At 42.3% G+C, this 19,748-nt stretch overlaps 1 protein-coding gene across 2 annotated transcripts in view; it reads right to left on the bottom strand.

Moving 5' to 3' along the window:
- Nucleotides 1-687: 687 nt before the first annotated feature.
- MAGED1 (MAGE family member D1) overlaps nt 688-19,748 on the bottom strand; it is a 64,438-nt gene continuing 45,377 nt past the window's right edge. Inside the window, exons 1-13 of one of the 2 annotated variants that reach the window (XM_039224689.1) lie at nt 7,367-7,518; nt 6,758-6,831; nt 5,308-6,024; nt 3,989-4,657; nt 3,791-3,854; nt 3,509-3,588; nt 3,244-3,335; nt 2,946-3,025; nt 2,812-2,854; nt 2,486-2,548; nt 1,714-1,828; nt 1,084-1,469; nt 688-881 (exon numbers count right to left, since the gene is read on the bottom strand). In XM_039224689.1, the coding sequence (XP_039080620.1) occupies nt 1,092-1,469; nt 1,714-1,828; nt 2,486-2,548; nt 2,812-2,854; nt 2,946-3,025; nt 3,244-3,335; nt 3,509-3,588; nt 3,791-3,854; nt 3,989-4,657; nt 5,308-6,024; nt 6,758-6,802 (2,346 nt within the window). In that variant the 5' untranslated portion in view covers nt 6,803-6,831; nt 7,367-7,518 and the 3' untranslated portion in view covers nt 688-881; nt 1,084-1,091. Of the gene's footprint in view, nt 882-1,083; nt 1,470-1,713; nt 1,829-2,485; nt 2,549-2,811; nt 2,855-2,945; nt 3,026-3,243; nt 3,336-3,508; nt 3,589-3,790; nt 3,855-3,988; nt 4,658-5,307; nt 6,025-6,757; nt 6,832-7,366; nt 7,519-19,748 lie in introns of those variants that run through there. The other variant, XM_039224690.1, reaches the window with a different exon arrangement.

Below are 19,748 nucleotides of genomic sequence, written 5' to 3'. Positions count from 1 at the left end.
CCTGATCCTGTGGAGATGGGGGACTGTGAGGGCTTTCTGGAGGGACAGGTTCCTGGGAAGCATATCCAGAGATGAGGAGGGCGTGCCTTATGAATCCACCTCTGTATAGGCAATGTAGCTAAGGGTATGAGATCTTCTTACTCATACAGGAGACTCCAGCATCTGGATAACTGTGTTCTCTGCTCCTACCCCTGCCCCTATACTGGAATTATTTCACTTTCCACATGGTTAATACAACCAAAAACCTAGAATCCTAGAATATCATCTCTAAGAACAGTTATTTTCCCTCTCCTTCAACCACCTACTCCCTGGACCCTGTCATTACCTGGAGTTCTACCTCCTTTGTCTTATTAAATGCAACTGTCTGACCACCTACACCCTCTCCCATTATTTCATCTCTTTTAATGTCACTCCAAGACACCTAGCAGCATGTCTATCACATATAATTCACTCAAGTATTACTTATAAAGTAGACCATACTAGTTCCTGGACCTCATTAACACTTGTGTTCATTATTCCCTCCTTTGTTTCCCAATCCATAAGCAGGATCTACCCATATTTTCACCAGTTGAAAGCTAATCTGCCCCTCAAGCTAGCACTGAGGCCCAATCTTTCCCATATAAACAAGTTGATCTCTCCCCAAACATGGAAAAAACAGAGGGCAGATCTAATTCATTTGGCAGTTTCAATGTTTATTTCTGATACCAAAACTTGACAGCACAGAAGGGGGAAAAAAGCAACAGACAAGGAACAGCAAATAAATTTATCTTGCATGCCACTTTCAGTCAACAGGATGTGGCTCTCTAGATAGCTGTGTTTAGAAGGAATCTGAGGCTTCAGCCTCACTCAGGGGAAAGACTATTGCAACTGATTAGCAATATCTGTGGACATAAGAAAGAAAAAAATTAAAATCAATGATATATATCAAATAGTAATATAAATACCAAATAGTGTTTCCCTATGCTCTCTTCATCTCCCAACCAGGGGTTTCCTAAGACTCCCAGATGGTGTACATAAATTCATTCCCGTGGACCCTATATCTCCCAATGACCCTAACTGCCCAATCCAAAGTGATATACCTACCCAACATCTCACTCAACCCAGAAGAAACCAATGGCACCAAAGTTGGCGGCGAAGTTGGCACTAGCTGTACCACCAGGGCCAATAATGGGGCCAGCGAAGGTCTGAGGAAATCTGGAGCGGGCATTCTGGTGGTATCTGGCCCAGAAGGTAAATGGAATTCTAGACCAGGGATCGCCAAAATCTCCTTCCTCATCCCAGGTCAGCAGCTCAAACTCAATGTCATCCCAGCTCCAGGGCCCAGATACGGCCTCATCTCCAATCCCCATGCGGGTTCTCGCCTCAGCCCGGGCCTCAGCCTCAGCTGCAGCAGCATCTAGAGCATCCAAGGCCTCATCTGCAGCCTCCATGAACTGTGCAGTCCAGTCGCGTGGATCTCTTTTCTGAACCTGAGACGAGGAACAGAAAATAAAATAAAACCTACAATCATATGAGTTAATATTTATGAAGCACCTACTATTTATTTAGTGCCCTACTTTGTGCTACTGTTTATATAACAACAACAATAAATACCACCAGTAATGTAGCACCTACCATGTGCAATATCTAACGTCTCATTCTTGCTCTGGACCCTTCCCAGCCAGTCATACCTCATCCCTTGACCTATCAAGTCTGGATCAGTTCCTCTATTACCTCTGCAATGAATCTCAGCACTTTCATCTTGCTAGTTTCATGGTAGGAACGGAGGCCCCAGAGGAACTCATACTCAGGAGGGTTGCTGTTGGGCACTCGTCTGTAATCCAGGTACCTTAGAGCAGAAAGGTCTTTGTTTCTACCCAGGCAAGAATAGTAGTCCAACAATGCATACTATATTTTTTTCTTTGTATTTAATGTTTATTTTTTCTTTCATAGTTTATTCTCAAGTTTCAAGGTTTCATAATACTATATTTTGACACCCCCAACTTCTGGTAGGAAGTTCCCCCAGACTCATTCCTAAACCTAGCTTAATTATATTCTAATAGTCAGGCCTTCGACTTCTTGTACTAATATTTTTATATTAACTAATCACCTAGAACCGCAGGGTGGCTTATATAGGGTCATAGAAAGGACAACGCTTAATCTCACCCCTTCCATCACAGCTCTAACTCCATGTTCTTGTAATCTTGTTACTGAGCCACAGTTGGCCCATTGCAATGATTACAGTGGGGTGTAAACCTCAGCCTTGGAAATGTCTACTATGGGTATACTGGACAGGCTTCACGTGCAAGATAATTATACTTCAGAAAATTCCAACCACGAGCAGTCCACTCAATTAATACTTCCAAGTACATGTGTGTTTTTCTATGTATATGTATAGGTATAGTATAAGAAATGAGCACAGGAAAGACTGTCTGAAGGACTCTCTGAGGCTGACCAGCACACAGAACTCATGAGGACCAGACAAAGCCCCTTAGACATCACTTACTTTTGCTTTACAAACTCGTAAGTGAGAAGTTTCCTCAGATCTCCAAGGAGAGGATGTCTTACCCTGATAACATAAAAGAAGAAACCCATAATCAGAGACTATGACATTGCCCAAAGAAAAGAAAAGAGCTTTCAAGCACAGAGGTCAGAGATGAGAGAAGAAGCATAGAGTTCAGGACTATTTCCCCATCCACCCAGGTCACATCCTTGGGCTCTGTACCTCCCCAAACCAATCCCCTAGACCATTAGGCTGATGCAATCCTGGGACCATCCTCTGTTGCCAAAGGATGATATAAACAGGCAAGAGATGAGAGAGCCCAATCATACCCAGGACGCAGTCCCATCTTGCGTAGTGCCTCCCAGAGGACAGCTGCAATGGGAGGCAAGGGGAGACAAGGGACGGAAAATGAGAATGAAAATCAGGCTGTAGCCAACCCCCAGCTGCAGGTCCAGCCACTCACCTTCACTGGCACGGTTGCCATTCATGAAGATGACGCCCAATATCACCAAGAGGAGACCCAGCTTGGGTGTGTCTTTGGTCCTAAAGGAGTACAAAAAATTGTATTTTAAGCAGCCATTTGTATGAGATACTCCAGACAGCTAATCCATCTAGCTTCCCTAGTATTCCTGGGGATAATTCTACCCCAGTTCTGACCATGACCTGGTATGTGACCTTGAATCTTGGACCCTGACCTACTTGACACTCCCAGAAAAAAAAGCATTGAGAAAGGCAATGGTCCACCTCCCTTCCCATCTTACGTTCCCAGTATGCCAGCCAGGGACTCCGGGGTACTGATGAGAATATACAGGTGTTCTTCTTTGTCAATCTCCTTCAGCTGAATCCCAAATTTCTATAGGGACAAGAAAATAGACTATGAAATTACAAAACCTAGCGTCAGCTACACATACTCAGTTGCTCACCTCCCTGTGAGACTTCAGTCCTAAACTCGCAGTAGGAATCCCACGAATCTTTGATATCAAGACCTTCCCTCATTATTCCTATTCCTCAGGGCTGCCTTCTCACCTTCTCCAGGACAAAGCATGCACGTTCAATGATTTCTGGATAAACATCAGTATATTCACGGATGATATCCCTCAGCATTTCTGTAAGAGAGAAAAGAGAGCTGAGCTAAGCAAGGGCCACAGAGCTACAACTCCTTTGCCAGCCCTACTAAAGGGAACACAGGGCCCTCAAGGATGAAAAATGAAGAATCAGCCATGGAAAGAGGGGATTCAAGGGAAGGGGACATATAAGCAAAGGGATGTCCACAGAGCATGCAGTGAGGGGAGGGCACTGGATACATACCTGAGCGCTTGATGGGCACCTTTGTATAATCTTTAAGCATCAGGTACTTGACCAACTTATTTGCCTGGGAGAGGAAAAGGAAACCATTAAAGTTACTAAGATATTTATAGAAAACTTGATTGAATTATAGATGAATGGATGACAAAGACAAGAGGAAGAGAGGGAAAAGTGACTGGGTAAAATAGTTCTTATTCTTACTCTTTCCTGAAGAAGGGCCACATCTCGGGGCTGTGAGGCACCCAGGTTCTGTGAGGCACGCGAGTTGGGAGAGGGACGCAGGTTTGGCGAGGGTCGCAGGTTTTGCCAGTCAGGTGGGACTGGCCAATCAGTGGGGATCCAGTCAGGTGGGAGTGGCCAGTCAGTGGGAAGTGGCCAATCAGGCGGTAGAGGCCAGTCAGGTGGTAGCGGCCAGTCAGGAGGGCCTTGCCAATCTGGAGGACCCTGCCAACCTGGTGGGGTCTGCCATCCAGGTGGGGTCTGCCATCCAGGTGGATTCTGCCAAGCCAGTGGGTTTGGCCAGACAACCGGACCAGGCCAGACAATGGGGTTTGGCCAGATTACTGGGTTCTGCCAGATCACTGGGTTTGGCCAGATCACTGGGTTCTGCCAAGCAACTGGGTTTTGCCAAGCTGGTGGGGTCTGCCTAGCTGGGGGGCTCTGACGTGCTGGTGGGGTCTGCCGAGCTGGCTGATTTTGCCAGCCTGATGGGTTCTGCCAGGCCAATGGGGTCTGCCAGAGCACATTGGGGGGTGCTCCAGGTGGGTTCTGAGTGGTAACTGGAACCGGTGCAGACCTCCACGTCCCTGCAGTCAGTGGGGCCCGTCTCTGATCCCCACTGCTGTTCTCGTCCACATTCAAGTTATTAATCTGCATCATGAGAGAGAAGGAAAGTCTAGGGTCACCAGATGTTTGTGTCCTCACCCTATCTATTCCAGGAAGGCCCCCTAAAACCCTCACCTGTAGTGACAGCCTGACCCACTAGCCAATGGTCACCCTGAGTCCTGGGCTTTTCTTTCACTGTCTTCCAGGCAGGAGTTTCATCTCTGAACCAGGCCAGGAGCAACCCAAGGGTGGGGCCTGAGGCTTCTCCTCTTCCTATGTCCACCACTGGCTCTGCTTGTACCACCCTGGACAAATCACTCAAGTCACTCCACCTCTCTGGGACTTAGTTTCCTTCTATATAAAACTGAGACTATGATCCCTAGCTGGTAATATCTTAAAGATTTAATGAGATAGCCTGTATGAATGTGCCTGGCTAAAGAGCTAACACACGGTGACTACTACGAAAAGTGTTAAGCTGAATTACATGCGAAGTGTATATATTACATGTCCACATCTCATCTCCCCGTTGGTCTGTGGATTTTCAGAGAGCAGAAATGATCACATTCATCTTATTATCCCCTACAACCTAGCTGAATACAGGCCATTGTATACGTATGTTTTGTTTAGAACAAATGAACAACCTCAGAGAAGAAAGAAGAGAGCCCAAAACAAAGTGGAGCTAGCAGGGATCTCACCTTGCGGGTCCTCTTGCCCCGAATTATAGTCCTGGACTCCAGATTCTGAGCCTGGGAACCATCTGCTGATGTCTGTGCAGCTGCACCATCAGATTCAGGGATACTTGGATTGGTCTCTACTTCAGTCTGGGAAGTGGCCATCTTGGCTTGGTTAATATTCTGGATCTGGGTATCAACCGTTGGGGCCTTAGTGGTGTCATTCCAAGCCTTAAAGGCTGTTTTAGGCTGAGTGTTGGCCATCTCACTGGCACTGAGAGACTGAGAGAAATTGTAGGTGGTATTTGGGCCCACCTTAGTAGTGGCGTTCTGGGCCTTAAAGGCCATCTCAGACTTGTTAGCAGTTAACTCACTGGTGGTTGCTGCCTGGGAAAAATCATAGGCAGCATTTGGGCCCTTAGGGGTGGCATTCTGGGACTTAAAGGCTGCCTTGGGCGGTGCATTGGGCATCTCCTTGGCATTAAGAGCCTGAGAGAAATCATAGGCACCATTTGGGCCTTTTGTGGTGGCATTCTGAGCCTTAAAAGCTGTTTTGGGCCTAGTAGCAGCTGCTAAAACCTGAATGTCAGCCATCTCACTGGCTGCTGGGGGCTGTGAACTCTGGGGACCAGCATTCGGCCCAGCTGCTGTGGCCTGGTTGGTAGGTGGAGCCTCCGAAATCTGGATGGCCTCCATCAGGGTCTGCATAAGCAAGGTGCTGTCTTCTACCGAGGCCTCAGCCTGCAAATACAGGGGGGAAAATTAAATTCGAAGCGGGAGGGTAGGGGGAGCAGTGCAGGGGAGGTGCAGGCAGGAGGATGGTGCAAAAAGGCTGAGGCACAGATCCAGACCACCAGCAAAGGGCAATGGGAGGTGAAGTGGTAACAAAACGTGTGGTAGGGCTGGAGTGGGGCACAGACTAAACGAGGGATGGGGTGGAATGAGGAGTGGGGTCAAGTGGAATGAAGGGAGAGGTGGGGGGTGATGGAGGAGGTTAGAGCAGAGCAATGCGGTGTGCGGCAGCTCAGGACAGCAGCTCAGCAAGAGAGGCGAGTCAGAGCAAGGGTGCCGCCTCCAGGAGTTGAGGAGAATAAGGGGGGTCGCAGGGGCGGATAATGCAGGAGAGAGGGAGGGTGGCCGCGGGAGGTTGGGGGAGGGGGTGGCAGACTGCTCTACAAGCGTCAGGACTGTGGAAAAAAAAATGGTTCCTTACCCAACCCGCATTCTCTGGGCAGATTGCCCTGACTACTAACAGGGTCTCCCCTTTCTCTAAGCAGGGACTGATGGCTGAAAAGGGACGCCCCTCCCCCCCAATACCCCCCCTCCCAGCCCTGGACATAAACCATGGGAATTTGAAAGAGGACGGAGTCTAGGCACGAAGAGGGCAAAATCAGATCCAGGCGTTTAGGCAGCCAAAGGGGCCCCAGGGAACTGTCGGCTAGGGAAATGGTGGGGTGGGGAGTGGAGATCTCACCTGGAAGCCGAGGAGGCCCGCACCACAGTCCATTTTCTGAGCCATGGCTCCTGTCCCTCTGGCAAGAGCAGAGCCTGGAGGGGGGTGTGTGGAGGAGGAGCTGGGCATTATACTACAGAGAGCAAATACGAAGGACTGAAATGGGGGGGGGTGTCTGGGGGTTGACTGTGGGGGCGAATGAGGTGCTGAATGTGAGGGGAATAGGCTGGATTGGGGTGGGAAAAGTGAATGGGTGTCAGGATGGTGGTTCTGAATCCCGAGAAGCTACTGCCAGGAAAAAGCTTCAAATCGGGGTACGGAAAACCAGTTAACAGTTGTGAATCCAGGGGGAATGGGCTGGGACTCGCATATGGTAAATTGAATGGAAGTTTCAAATCAGGAGGAATCGTATGACAGTACAGACTGAGGTCGAGCAATCTGTGGAAATTTTTAACGATGGGAGGGGTCTGGAGAGCGAACAGGGGTTACGAGTAAAGGAGGGTCGGGTGAGGGGTGTGAATCGGGATTCGGGGAGTGGAAGGGAAATCAGAATCCGGGTAAAGGGATCGAAATGAAAAATGGGGGGCCCGCACCAGGGGGCAGATGCCCTGTCTGGGGGCTAATTCTCACCTTGCCTCAGGCCCCAACCCTAACCCCCTCGTTGCCTCCCTTCTTCACGACTCAGAGGATCAGGATTGCAGTGCTCGGCTCTCGGCAGCCGCACCCTCTCCTTGTCCAGGAGAAAATGCCAGCGCGGCAGCTAAGACGACCCCGCCTCTCCGCCTAATATACCACCCACCGCCTCAGATAGTTGTGCGCATGCGCAAGAACTGACCGACCAAATAAAAGTCCCGCCCGCTTCCCCAACAAAAGCTTCGTTCTGAACACCATGGTGCGCATGTGCAGTGGGAAGCAATCCCGCCCCTTTGCCAACACACCATCCCACCACCAACCAGGTCGTCAGTATACCATGGTCCCACCTCCTTCCTCAATATCCCCTCCCCCAAACAGATGCGCGGCGCCTTTAGGTCCCACCCCTTGCCCCACACACCGGCCCCCTACCTTTTCCGCAATGCGTCTCTGTTCTGTTCCTTCCCTCTTAGGGCCCCTCCCATCGGGTCGGCATGCATCTCCACCCCCCTGCCTAGCAGCACTTAGGTCACTATTAAGGAGGTGTCTGTGTGGGGTCTCTAATTGCAACAAGTGCTAGGCTCCTGCTAAGCTTATCTACTTTGGGAACCAGGAAAAGAAATGGCCAGATAGGATACACTGTTAGAGATAGAAAAAATCTGCACCTGACACACAAGTCTATATGAAACCCCCTCAACAGATCCCAGACTCATAAACATTAGCTTCTTTCCCTTTGTGCAGCTCCAACCATGCGTTTATCTTGCGTGCTAGTGAGATGGGGAGGGAAGGGCACAGTTTGTACATCACAGCACAGACTGTGCTGGGGATTGTCTTCTCACAGCAGCCCTGGAAGGTGGATGTCAGCATCCCTATTTTATAGGTCAGAAAGCTGAAGCACAGATACACTGTATTAACTAGATAAGGCCATAGAGCCAGTAAACAGAAAATGTAAAACGCGGGCCTGGGCTTTCTTGACTCCAAAACCCATGCTCCACTAGTTTTGGCCTGGGAACTGAGGCACCCTCCCCTCTTCAGGTTGAGTGACAGATCACACACTCACACACACACACACAGACACACACACACCCTGCCCCAAACAAGTAAGGTTTGTGTTCTCTAAGACTTAAGCTCATGCTCTGCATACAAGAGAACTCAGGTAGAGGCCCCTAGTCCCCACCCCTCTATGTGGGTCCATCCAGGTGTGGGAATTGTTCCTTGGGGTCCACTCCCTACTTTGTCAGGCCTCTCCCTGTGAGTGGCACAAACACGCTGCTCCCGAGGCTTTTCTGGTGCCCAATGGAGCAGTCAGGACAATCAGGCACTTGTGTGCCTGAACCACGGCAAGCCCGGATTCAGAGTAAATGTTTACCCTGGTTCCTTCAAGGGCTTAGGCCTAAATTCCTGGGATGGAGTGCTGGGCCATTCTATCCCTCCCTGTGTGAGCCGGCTCAGGTAATTCCACTTCTCTGAGCCAACTTCTCAACATGCAAAATGGGAAGCACAAATAGCACTGATTGGAGTCCGACCCAAGGACACACATGCTGCTATGCTTCCAGATGACTGGAGACTCAGACAGAAAATCATATACAGATGTGAAAGGACTCAAATTGAACTGATAACTTTCCAAAAATCCAAGGCAGATCTTTGTACATTTCATATTTGTTCTGGCATCAGCTCCTGCCAGGAGTCTGCATATGAAAGAAAGCTAAAGCTAGGAAGGATGGCAGCATTTGGTCCCCAAGGGCCAACATCAATTCTGCCTGGCTGGATGACTTTCCTCATCTGTTGCATAGCAACCTCCCCTGTCAGCTGCCTGTTTTTTCTCAGCACTTCCTCTGTAAGTGTCTGCAGTGGTACGTGATCAGACTCAGGAAAGGAGGTCTGAAACACCACTTTAAATGCTATCTGCTTCTGTATTTGTTTCTCCAGTCTTGACTTGGCCTGTGGATTCTAGATCCATAATCCAATTGTATGCCTCACTTCTGCAATTGGATAACGCTTAATATTTTCAAATTAAACAAGTCTCAAACTGATTCATTTATATATATATTCTCTTCCTCACCAACACGTTGTGCTTCTCTTTAATCATGCCACACTCTCCCAATTAGAATAAAAGCCTTTTAGGAAGATGAATTTTTGCTTGTTTTATTCATTGCTGTATCCTCTGTACATACAATATGGTATACCTGGTATATTTTATATATTAAAAATGTTTGTTAATGAATTAATTAATTAATCCTACCATCCACCCTGTTGCTCAAGCAAGAAACCTGAGAGGTATTCTTTTTTTCTTTCCTGTGATGAATTTACTTACTTTTCCTCATTGTACCAATAATGCCTATTTGTCACTAAAAATTTAAACATTACTTAAATATTTTAGAAATTAAGTAAACATCACTCCTAATGGCAACACCTTGAGATAATTGCTATTAAGATTTGATGCTACTTTTTCATGAAACATGTATATATATTTACATAAATGGGATTATGTGTATGCCATAAATGTTTTAAATTGCATTTTTTGCTTATTTGCTTATTTCCTCCCACTCCTTTCACCTCTACCCTCATTTGCCAAACATACATTTTAACAGCCATTTTTATATTTTTCCATGGTGAAAAAGTCATTTTTTACTTTAACAAAAATTAAGATCATATACACTTTAAGTGCATCAGACTTATTTTAGTTCATGCTAATCTACCTGATTCATTCTTTTATACTGCTGCATAATATTCCATGATACAGATGTACCACAATGTAGTCAACCATTTCCCCACTAATGGTCATTCTAGTCACAGGTTTTGGGGCATATACATACAAACAACACTGCAATAAAATACTCATTACATATATCCTTGAATTTTATGCTTAATATTTTTCATTCCTCTGACCAGATGCTTGGGAGAAAGACTGACATACTTTACAGTGCTTGTATAAAGCACTTTTATACAAGACTTTTCCCACTTTTTGCCAATGTGATGTGTATTTTATTGGTATCTCCTGTGGTTTTAATTTACAATTCTCAGGTAAGTAGTGAAACACATATTCATGTATTAATGAACTGATTAGATTTTTTTGTAAGGTAATTATGCAAGTCTTTTACCTATTTATCTTGTGTTGTCTGTCTTATATTTTGGACTTCTTTATACAGCCCTACAGATGCTTACTGAAAACCCTTAGGAATAGATACATTTCAATTATTTTTTTCACATTTTAGTAAGGAAATACTATGTATATAATTTATATTACATAACAGTTCAAACTGCAAAAGTCATAAAGGCCAGATATTCACTTTTTCACATTCCCTTAGCAGCCAACAGAACGTGATATAGGATTTACCACTATGGTAGGGTGTTGAAAACTCCTCTTGGGTTCATTGATTCACTAGGACTCATAGAACTCAGAAAAGGTGTTATATTCATGGCTATTGTTTATTACAGTGAAAGGATACTGATTTTAAATCAACAAAACTAAAAGGTGCACAGGAAAGACTCCAGGAGAAATCAGGCATAAGCTTCCAGATGTCTTTTTTCAGTGGAGTTGTATGGCCAGTGCTCAAACCTCCCAGCGAGTTATGTGGCAACCAGGGAAGTTTGCCTGAGCTGAGATTTTAACGTAGGCATGGGACACTTGTATGGCTAACCTTAGTTACTAAGTCACCAGCCTGTGCAGAGGTACCACAAGGCCACAAGTACACTATATGTACATAATATATAATACCACAAGGGCCAAGGCCCATTATAAATCACATTGTTAATGTAAACTATCTGGTGTGGCCCAAGCCCCAGGTGAACAAAAAGGCAGAATATTCTAAGCTTAGAGATTATTCCCCAAGAAGTTGTCAAGAGCCAGAACTTTCTTTGGAATGTACAGTCTTTTTTTTTTTTTTTTTTTTTATTCCAGGGTTTGTAGACCGCACATACCTGTGGAGTCAATTCTTTAATTGCATAAATAGTCACAACTCCAAACTAACGGTCTGAAGGGAGTGATTCAAAGATGCAATGATAGAATTCAATGACATTTCTGTAGCCACAAGAAAATCCATTTTCTAGGAGCAGCAATGGTATCAGGCCCAAGGGCAGCATCTAGTATCCAGTGTTCAGTGGTAGTGGTAATGGTTACCAACCAGCTAATACTCATGGCATGATTTTTGAAATATAACTGGGCCAGATGTTCTTAACAAATTATTTTATTAATTCTACTCTAATTTTTTAACTTTTTGAAATAATGATAGATACACAAGAAATTGCAAAGATGTATAGAGAGGTCCTAGGTACACCTTCAGCCACTTTCCCCCATGGGCACAGTTATGTAACTACAATACAGTATCAAAGTCAAGAAATTGGCATTGGTAGGATATATATGTATAGTTCTTTCACATGTGGAGGTTTCTATAGTAATCACCACAGCAATCAAGATACAGAACTATTCCATCCTCAGAGATTTCACTGTACTACACTTTTACACTTGCACTCTTCATCCTTCCCTCCACTATCCCTAACCTGTAGCAGCCCTTAATGGGTTCTCCATCTTTATAATTTTAGCATTTCAATAAGATTATAAAATAGAAATCATATAATGTGTCACATTGTGAGTGACTTTTTTTTCACTCAGTACAATGCCTGTGAGATACCTCCAAATTGTTATGCATATATATCAAAGGTTTGTTCCTTTTTATTGCTGAATACTATTCCATGATATAGAGGTGCCACAGCTGGTTTAACAATTTACCCCCTAAAGGACATTTGGGTAGTTTCCAATTTGGGTTTATTATGAATAAAGCTGCTATAAATATTTGTGTATATTTTTTTCCGTGAACATAAGTTCTCATTTCTCTGGGATAAATGCTCAAGAGCACAATTGCTGGGTAGTATAATAAGAACATGTTAGTTTTATAGGAAACTGCCAAACTTTCCCAGAGTGGTTGTATCATTTTACATTCCCACCAGCAATGTGTGAGTGATCCATTTTCTCCAAATCCTTGCCAGCATCTGTTGTCTGTATTTTTTTAGCCACTCTCATAAATGTGAACTAATTAACTCATAGTGGTTCCAATTTGCATTTCCCTAATGTCTAATGATGTTGAACATTTTTAACATGTGCTTATTTGCCATCCATATATTCTTTTCCATAAAATGTTTCTTCATGTCTTTTGCCCATTTCATAATTGTTTTTTTTTTCTTTTTCATGTCTCTTTTTCTTGCCTTCCAATGAGCTAAACTTTTTTTGTAGAATTCTGCTATTCTGTTTGTATCCCTCCAAAATTCATATGTTGAAATCCTAAACTTCCCACGGATGATAGTATTAGGAGGTGGACCTTTGAGAGGTGTTTAGGTTGTGAGAGTAGAGTCCTCATGAAAGAAATTGGTGCCTTAGAAGCTCCCGAGATATTTTTAATCCCTTCCACCATGTGATGGCACAGTGAAAAGATGCCAGCTCTGAAGAGAGCCTCATCAAATGCAACCATGCAGGTGCCTTCAACATAAGACTTCTCAGCCCCCAGAACTGTGATAAATAAAGTTCTGTTGTTTATAAACTCCCTAGTCTATGGTATTTTGCTATAGCAGCCCAAATGGACTAAGACAAGCTCTATTTTATCTATAATGGTTTTGAGCATATAATTTTAAATAGACTTTTGCAGTGGTTGCTACAGTCATACATATTATATACATACATACATATATATAGTATTATCATATATGTATATATCACATTATATATATAATAAGTAAATAGGTTTTACTGATAACAGCCTGACTGGTAGAGACCTGGGTGACTACTTATTTAATTTATCACAGTTCTGAAAACTGAGAAGTCTAATATCAATATATCACTCATATCAACATTTTGCCTGTATAGTGAAATGTGGAAACCTTGTTTCTGTTTACATACTTTTACCAACATTTATAATTTGCATAAGATTTTACAAATTAAATTTACATATATACAATTATCTTAAATATCTCTTCTTCATACTTTGAGAACTACAGCCAGTATTCTAATTCTTGCTTCAATCATCAAGCATAATTTAAAGAACTCAAAAGAAAAGGGAAAGTCAGTTATGTTTACCCAATTTTTATTTTTTGTTGTTCTTTCTTCTTTACTGATGGTCCAAAATTCTTTATCAATTTCCTTCTTTTTCAAGACCTTCCTTTAGCCATTGATTTAGGATAGCAAGGCTAGTAGCAAATTCTTTAGTTTCCCTTTTGAAAATGTCTCAAGTTCCTCTTCATTACTGAAGAATATTTTCATTAGGCATCTAATTCTGGGTTGACAGTTTTATTCTTGCGGCACTTGAAAAGTGTTGTGGCCTCCATGGTTTCTACTGAGATATCTGTTGTCATTGACTTGGTATTCTCCTGCAGGTAAATTATCATCTCTCTCTCTGGTGGCATTCAAGATTTTTAGTTTCTGTCTTTAGCTTTCAGAAGTTTGAAAATGATGTGCCTTGCTGTGAATTTATTTAGTTGTATCCTTTCTGGAGTTTACTCAGATTCTTGACTCTATGGGATTATGCTTTTTTCCAAATTTGGGCAATTTTCTGCTACTTTTCTAGCCCTTCCTTCTCTCTTCTTCTATGACTATGAGGACACCAGTGTTAAATCTTTTGTAATGGTCCAACGACTGCCTGAGGCTTTGTTTTCAGTCTATTTTTTTTAAATCTCTTTCGGTCTGATTGGATAATTTCTATTATTACATCTTAGAGTTCACTGATTCATTCTTCTGTCATATATTCTGCTGTTGAAGTTAACTATTGAGGTTTTTTAGAAGTTCATTTATTGGATTTTTCAGAGATTTTTTTTTGGTTTATTTTTGAGAAACAGAATGTGAGTGGGAGAGGGGTAAAGAGAGAGGGAGACACAGAATTTGAAGCAGGCTCCAGGCTCTGAACTGTCAGCACAGAGCCTGATATGGGGCTCAAACTCAGGAGCAGTGAGATCATGACCTGAGCTAAAGTCGGACACTTAACCGACTGAGCCACCCAAGCACCCCATTTTTCAGTTCTTAAATTTCTTCTAGATTCTTCTTTATATCTTCTATTTCTTTGATAGATTTTCTGATTCTTTGTTGAGAGTTTCTATTTTTACTTTTGTTCTAAGAATGCACAAACTGCTCATTGAAACAATTTTATGATAGCATTTAAAATCCTTGTTAGGGGATTCTAATATCTGTGTCCTCTTGGTGTTGGTGTGTATTGACTGTTTTTTCTCGTTCAAGTTGTGATTACCATAGTTCTTAACATAACAAGTCATTTTCAATTGAATCCTAGACATTTTGCATAGTATGTTATGAGGATCTGAATTTTATTTAAATCTTGTTTTATAACATGTGGGTGGAAGTCCATATTCTCACTCAGCCTCCAATGACACCTGAGAGTGAGGAGCTCTTTGTTATTGAGGGCTCAGTAAGAGTTTCAGCTCCACATTAAAGTTCTACTGATATCACCCTGACTGCAAGAGACTTGGGTACCAAATTACATGGTAAATGTCTATCAATTTTAGTGCTGGCTGGTGATTTTCCATTAGGCCTTTTTTTGACATGACTTCATTGGTTACGGAGAGAAGTATCTCATTACCATCTTTAGGGATGGAAATCAAGGCTTCTCACATGGTTTCTGACATTATGGTGACTGGGCTATTCCCACTCCCAATTCACCCTTTCCTGACATTCTGTCAGGAGATTAGAGACCACAATACAGGCTGCCAAGGGTGGAAGTATAGGGTCTCTACACTGGATTTTGCTGGCAGGGATAGGGCACAGTCTTCCCTCTAGTATACAGCTAGAGTAGAGCAGTTATTGTCTGAAATTTTTTTTGTCTTGCTATACTGTATTTTGTCTTTTAGATATGGAAAGAACAGAGTTATGTTGAGGTTTTTTTTTTTTTTTTTAATGTTTTGGTCTATGTCCTCTGGTGTTTGCAAGCTTCCCCAAAATCTGATCTGGGCTATATGAGGCCAAAAGAAAACCCAGGAAATTCACCCCCATGTCATTCCTTAGGATGCAAGTACCCTATAGAGTATGCCACCTTCTCTCTAATTTTCAAGATCTTCTCGTGTTAGGTTTATACATAATGCCCAGAAAAGTACATCTATGCCATTTACCCTTTGCTGCTGGAAGTAGAAGATCTCAATTCTGGTGCTTTTTAAAAAAAAGTACAATTAGAGTGGGGAGGCAACAGGCTTGAAACTCCACGGAGGGACTCGGCCTGTGAGTTTATTTCTGGTAGTATCAATGGGGCATTCAGACAAAGATTTGGAAATGAGGCATCACTTGGGACATAGAGCACGGTCCACCTTGGCTAAGCCCGCGGCACAGGGAGATAAGACCCAAAAGAGTGAGTTGCAACACTTGGTTCCAGAAGGAACTAGGGTGGTACCATTTTTCTCCCCACAACCACCAAGGCGGGACCTCATGGAGCAGCCCACTGGATGCAGTGGAGGCTAACACATGCCTACACCAAACCACGCGCATCCCCACTAGAGAGCTGGGTTTTTTGTTGTTGTTGTTGTCTTTTTTGTTTTCTTGTTTTTAATACCAGAGCGCAGGAAAAAACCAGCAGGGATGCACTGCCATGATTAGATCATTTCTTTCTATTCAGTTATATTTTCCCTTGTATCATTCGTATCCCTCCCCCCGTTGTACTGGGCACTCTGATCATTGGTTTGTTTAAACAGTCACACTTAATCCATTCTCTATATGTATATTCTACACTTTCACCACTACCTTTATATCTCTCTCTGGAGTAATCAGACTATATATATAGCCTCACTGAGTAACATTATTTATGTTTCTTTATCCTTGCTTCTTAGCATATTCTCCTCTTAATCTCTCTGAATTAAGCCTCTTAGTCTCTCTGTCTGGTCATTGACTAATTTCAATTCCTCCCTGCACTGTCATTTCTCTCTTTGTATATGCTCTTCTATCAGCACGGCATACACCCTGCTTTCTATTTGTAGCTGGAAATTCTGGCTATATGCTTTTAAACTGTCCTTTATCTTTTGGGGTTTCTTAATTTTTCTTTCATTTTTTTTCTTTTTGTTAATTTTAATTTTTATTATTTGTTTTCCCTCCTTCCTCTTTTTTTCTTTTTCCCCTTTTTGTTTTTTCTTTTTCTGTATCCCTTTCAGTTCGCGTGTTTGTTGGATTTGTCTGTGCGTTTGTGTACCTTTGTTCCCTGTGTGTTTGTCTGTCAGTTTTCTTTTCCAGGGCTACCTCAAGAAACAAGCCAAAGTACACATGGTGGAGAGTCCCAAATACCACTACAAGTAGGGAAATAAAATAACCAAAGAAGAGAGACAAAGAGACACCATTCAAAGAACACTTCCTGAACGGACAGGCCCTGGACAGTCAAAGAGCCTTCTTAAAAAAGCAGTACTCGCATGTGCACAGTGTATAACGAGCTTTTAAAACTAACAAGACACAGAAAACAAGCCAAAATGATGAAATGGAAGAACTGTCCTCTAAAGAAATTCCAGGAAAAAATGACAAAGAACTGCACAAAACAGATATAAGCAACATAACTGAACAAGAATTTAGAACAATAGTCATAAAATTAATCACTGGGCTTGAAAAGGGCATGGAAGACATCAGAGAAACTATTGCTACAAAGACTATGGAGCTTAAAAATAGCTGTGATTAATTAAAAAATGCGATAAATGAGATGCATAATAAAATGGAGGCGTCTAATGCATGGATTGAAGAGGCAGAAATGAAAATAGGTGAATAAAAAGATAAAATTATAGATAGAGAGGAAGCAGAGAAAAAGAGAGATAAACTGATCCAGGAACACGAAAGGAGAGTTCGAGAACTGAGTGATACAATCTAACGAAACAATATCGGTATCATAGGAATTCCAGAAGAGGAAGAAAGAAGGAAAGGTGCTGACGGAGTCCTTGAACAAATTATAGCAGAGAACTTCCCCATCTGGGGAAGGAAACAGACAATGAAATCCAAGAGGAACAGAGAACTCCCTCAGACGTAACTTGAATCGATCTTCTGCGTGACATATCATAGAGAAACTGGCAAACTATAAGGACAAAGAGAGAATTCTAAAAGTAGCTAGGGATAAAAGGGCCATAACATACAAAGGGAAACCTATCAGTGTGGTGACAGACCTGTCTATGAAACCTGGCAGGGCAGAAAGGAATGGCAGGAAATCTTCAATGTGATGAACAGAAAAAATAGGCAGCCAAGAATCCTCTATCCAGCAAGCCTGTCATTCAGAATAGAAGGAGAGATAAAAGTCTTCTCATTTAAACAAATATTTAAATAATTCGTCACCACTAAACCAGCCCTACAAGAAATCCTGAGGGGGACTCTCTGAGGGAAATGTTGCAAGGAACGCAAGTACTAGAGACACCATCACAAGCATGAATCCTACAAAGAACACAATGATTCTAAGCCCATATTTTTCAATAATAACACTGAATGTCAAAGGACTAAATGCTCCAATTAAAGACATAGGGTAGCAGAATGGATAAAAAAACCAAACCCATCTATTTCCTGTCTACAAGAAACTCATTTTAGATCTGAGGACACCTTCATATTGAAAGTAAGGGGATGGAGAAATATCTTTCATGCTACTGGGAGGCAAAAGAAAGCTGGAGTGGCTATGCTTATATCAGACAAACTGGACTTTAAAGTAAAGGCAGTAACAAGGGATGAAGAAGGGCATTATATAATAATTACATGGTCTATCCATCAGGAAGAGCAAACAATTATAAATGTCTACGCACCAAATATGGGAGAACCTAAATACGTAAAACAATCACAAACAAAAACTATCTTATGGATAAGAATGTGCTAATAGCAGGGACTTTATTACTCCACTTATAGCAATGTATAGATCAACTAGACAGAAAATCATTAAAGTTATAATGGATTTGAATGACACATTGGACCAAATGGATATGACAGATATATTTAGAACTCTACATCCTGAGGCCATGGAATTCATTTTCTTCTCAAGTGCACATGCCACATTCTCCAAGATAAATCACATACTGGATCATAAAGCAGCCCTCAATAAATATAAAAGAATTGAGATCATGCCATGCACACTTTCAGATCACAATGCTATGAAACTTGAAATCAACCACAGGAAGAAGTCTGGAAAACCTCCAAAAACATGGAGGCTAAAGAACACCCTACTAAAGAACGAATGAGCCAATCGGGCAATTAGAGAAGAAATTAAAAATATATGGAAACAAATGAAAATGAAAATACAACAATCCAAACTCTATGGAATGCGGCAAAGGCAGTCCTAAGAGGAAAGTACATTGCACTACAGGCCTATTTGAAGAAATTAGAAAAATCACAAGTACAAAATCTAACAGCGCACCCAAAGGAACTAGGAGAAGAGCAACAAGAGCACCCCAAACACAATAGGAGAAGAGAAAAAATAAACTTCATGGCAGAAATAAACAAATAGAAACCAAAAACCAAAAACCAAAACAAAAAAACAATCCTGTTGACTAGATCAACGAAACTGGTTTTTTGAAAAAATAAAGAAAATTGACAAACCTCTAGCCAGGCTTCTCAAAAAGAAAAGAGAGAGCACTCAAATAGACAAAATCATGAATGGAAATGGACTTATTATAACCAACCCCTAGAAATACAAGCAATTATCAGGAAATACTATGAAAAATTATATGCAAACAAATTGGACAACTTAGAAGAAATGGACAAATTCCTAATCACACACTCACTACCAAAATTCAATGGGAAGTGATAGAAAATCTGAACAGACCCATATCTAGTGATGAAATTGAAACAGTTATCAAAAATCTCCCAACAAATAAGAGTCCTGGGCCAGATGGAATCCCTGGGGAATTCTACCAGACATTTAAAACAGAATTAATACCCATTCTTCTCAAGCTATACCAAAAAATAGAAATCAAAGGATAACGTGCAGACTCATTTTACGAAGCCAGCATCATTTTGATTCCCAAGCCAGACAGAGACCCAGCAAAAAAGAGAACTACAGGCCAATATCCTTGATGAATACGAATGTAAAATTCCTCAACAAGATACTTGCAAATCGAATTCAACAGCATATTAAAAGAATTATTCACCAAGATCAAGTTAGATTAATTCCTGGGTTACAGGGCTGGTTCAATAGTCACAAATCAATCAATGTGATACATCACATCAACAAAAGATAAAAACCATATGATCTGCATAGATGCAGAAAAATCATTTGACAAAATACAGCATCCCTTGTTTTTTAATTTTTAAATTTTTTTAAATTATTTTTTAATTTATTTCTAGGAGAGAGAGAGACAGCGTGAGCAGGGGAGGGTCAGAGAGAGAGGGAGATACAGACTCTGAAATAGGCTCCAGGCTCTGAGCTGGCAGTCAGCACAGAGCCCGACGTTGGGCTTG

This window comes from Hyaena hyaena, unplaced genomic scaffold (assembly GCF_003009895.1).
Source record: "Hyaena hyaena isolate Hyena2069 unplaced genomic scaffold, ASM300989v1 scaffold_1713, whole genome shotgun sequence".
In the NCBI taxonomy this organism is placed as follows: Eukaryota; Metazoa; Chordata; class Mammalia; order Carnivora; family Hyaenidae; genus Hyaena; species Hyaena hyaena.
Note: the sequence above shows the minus strand (reverse complement) of the source record. Positions and strands in the feature narration are given on the sequence as shown.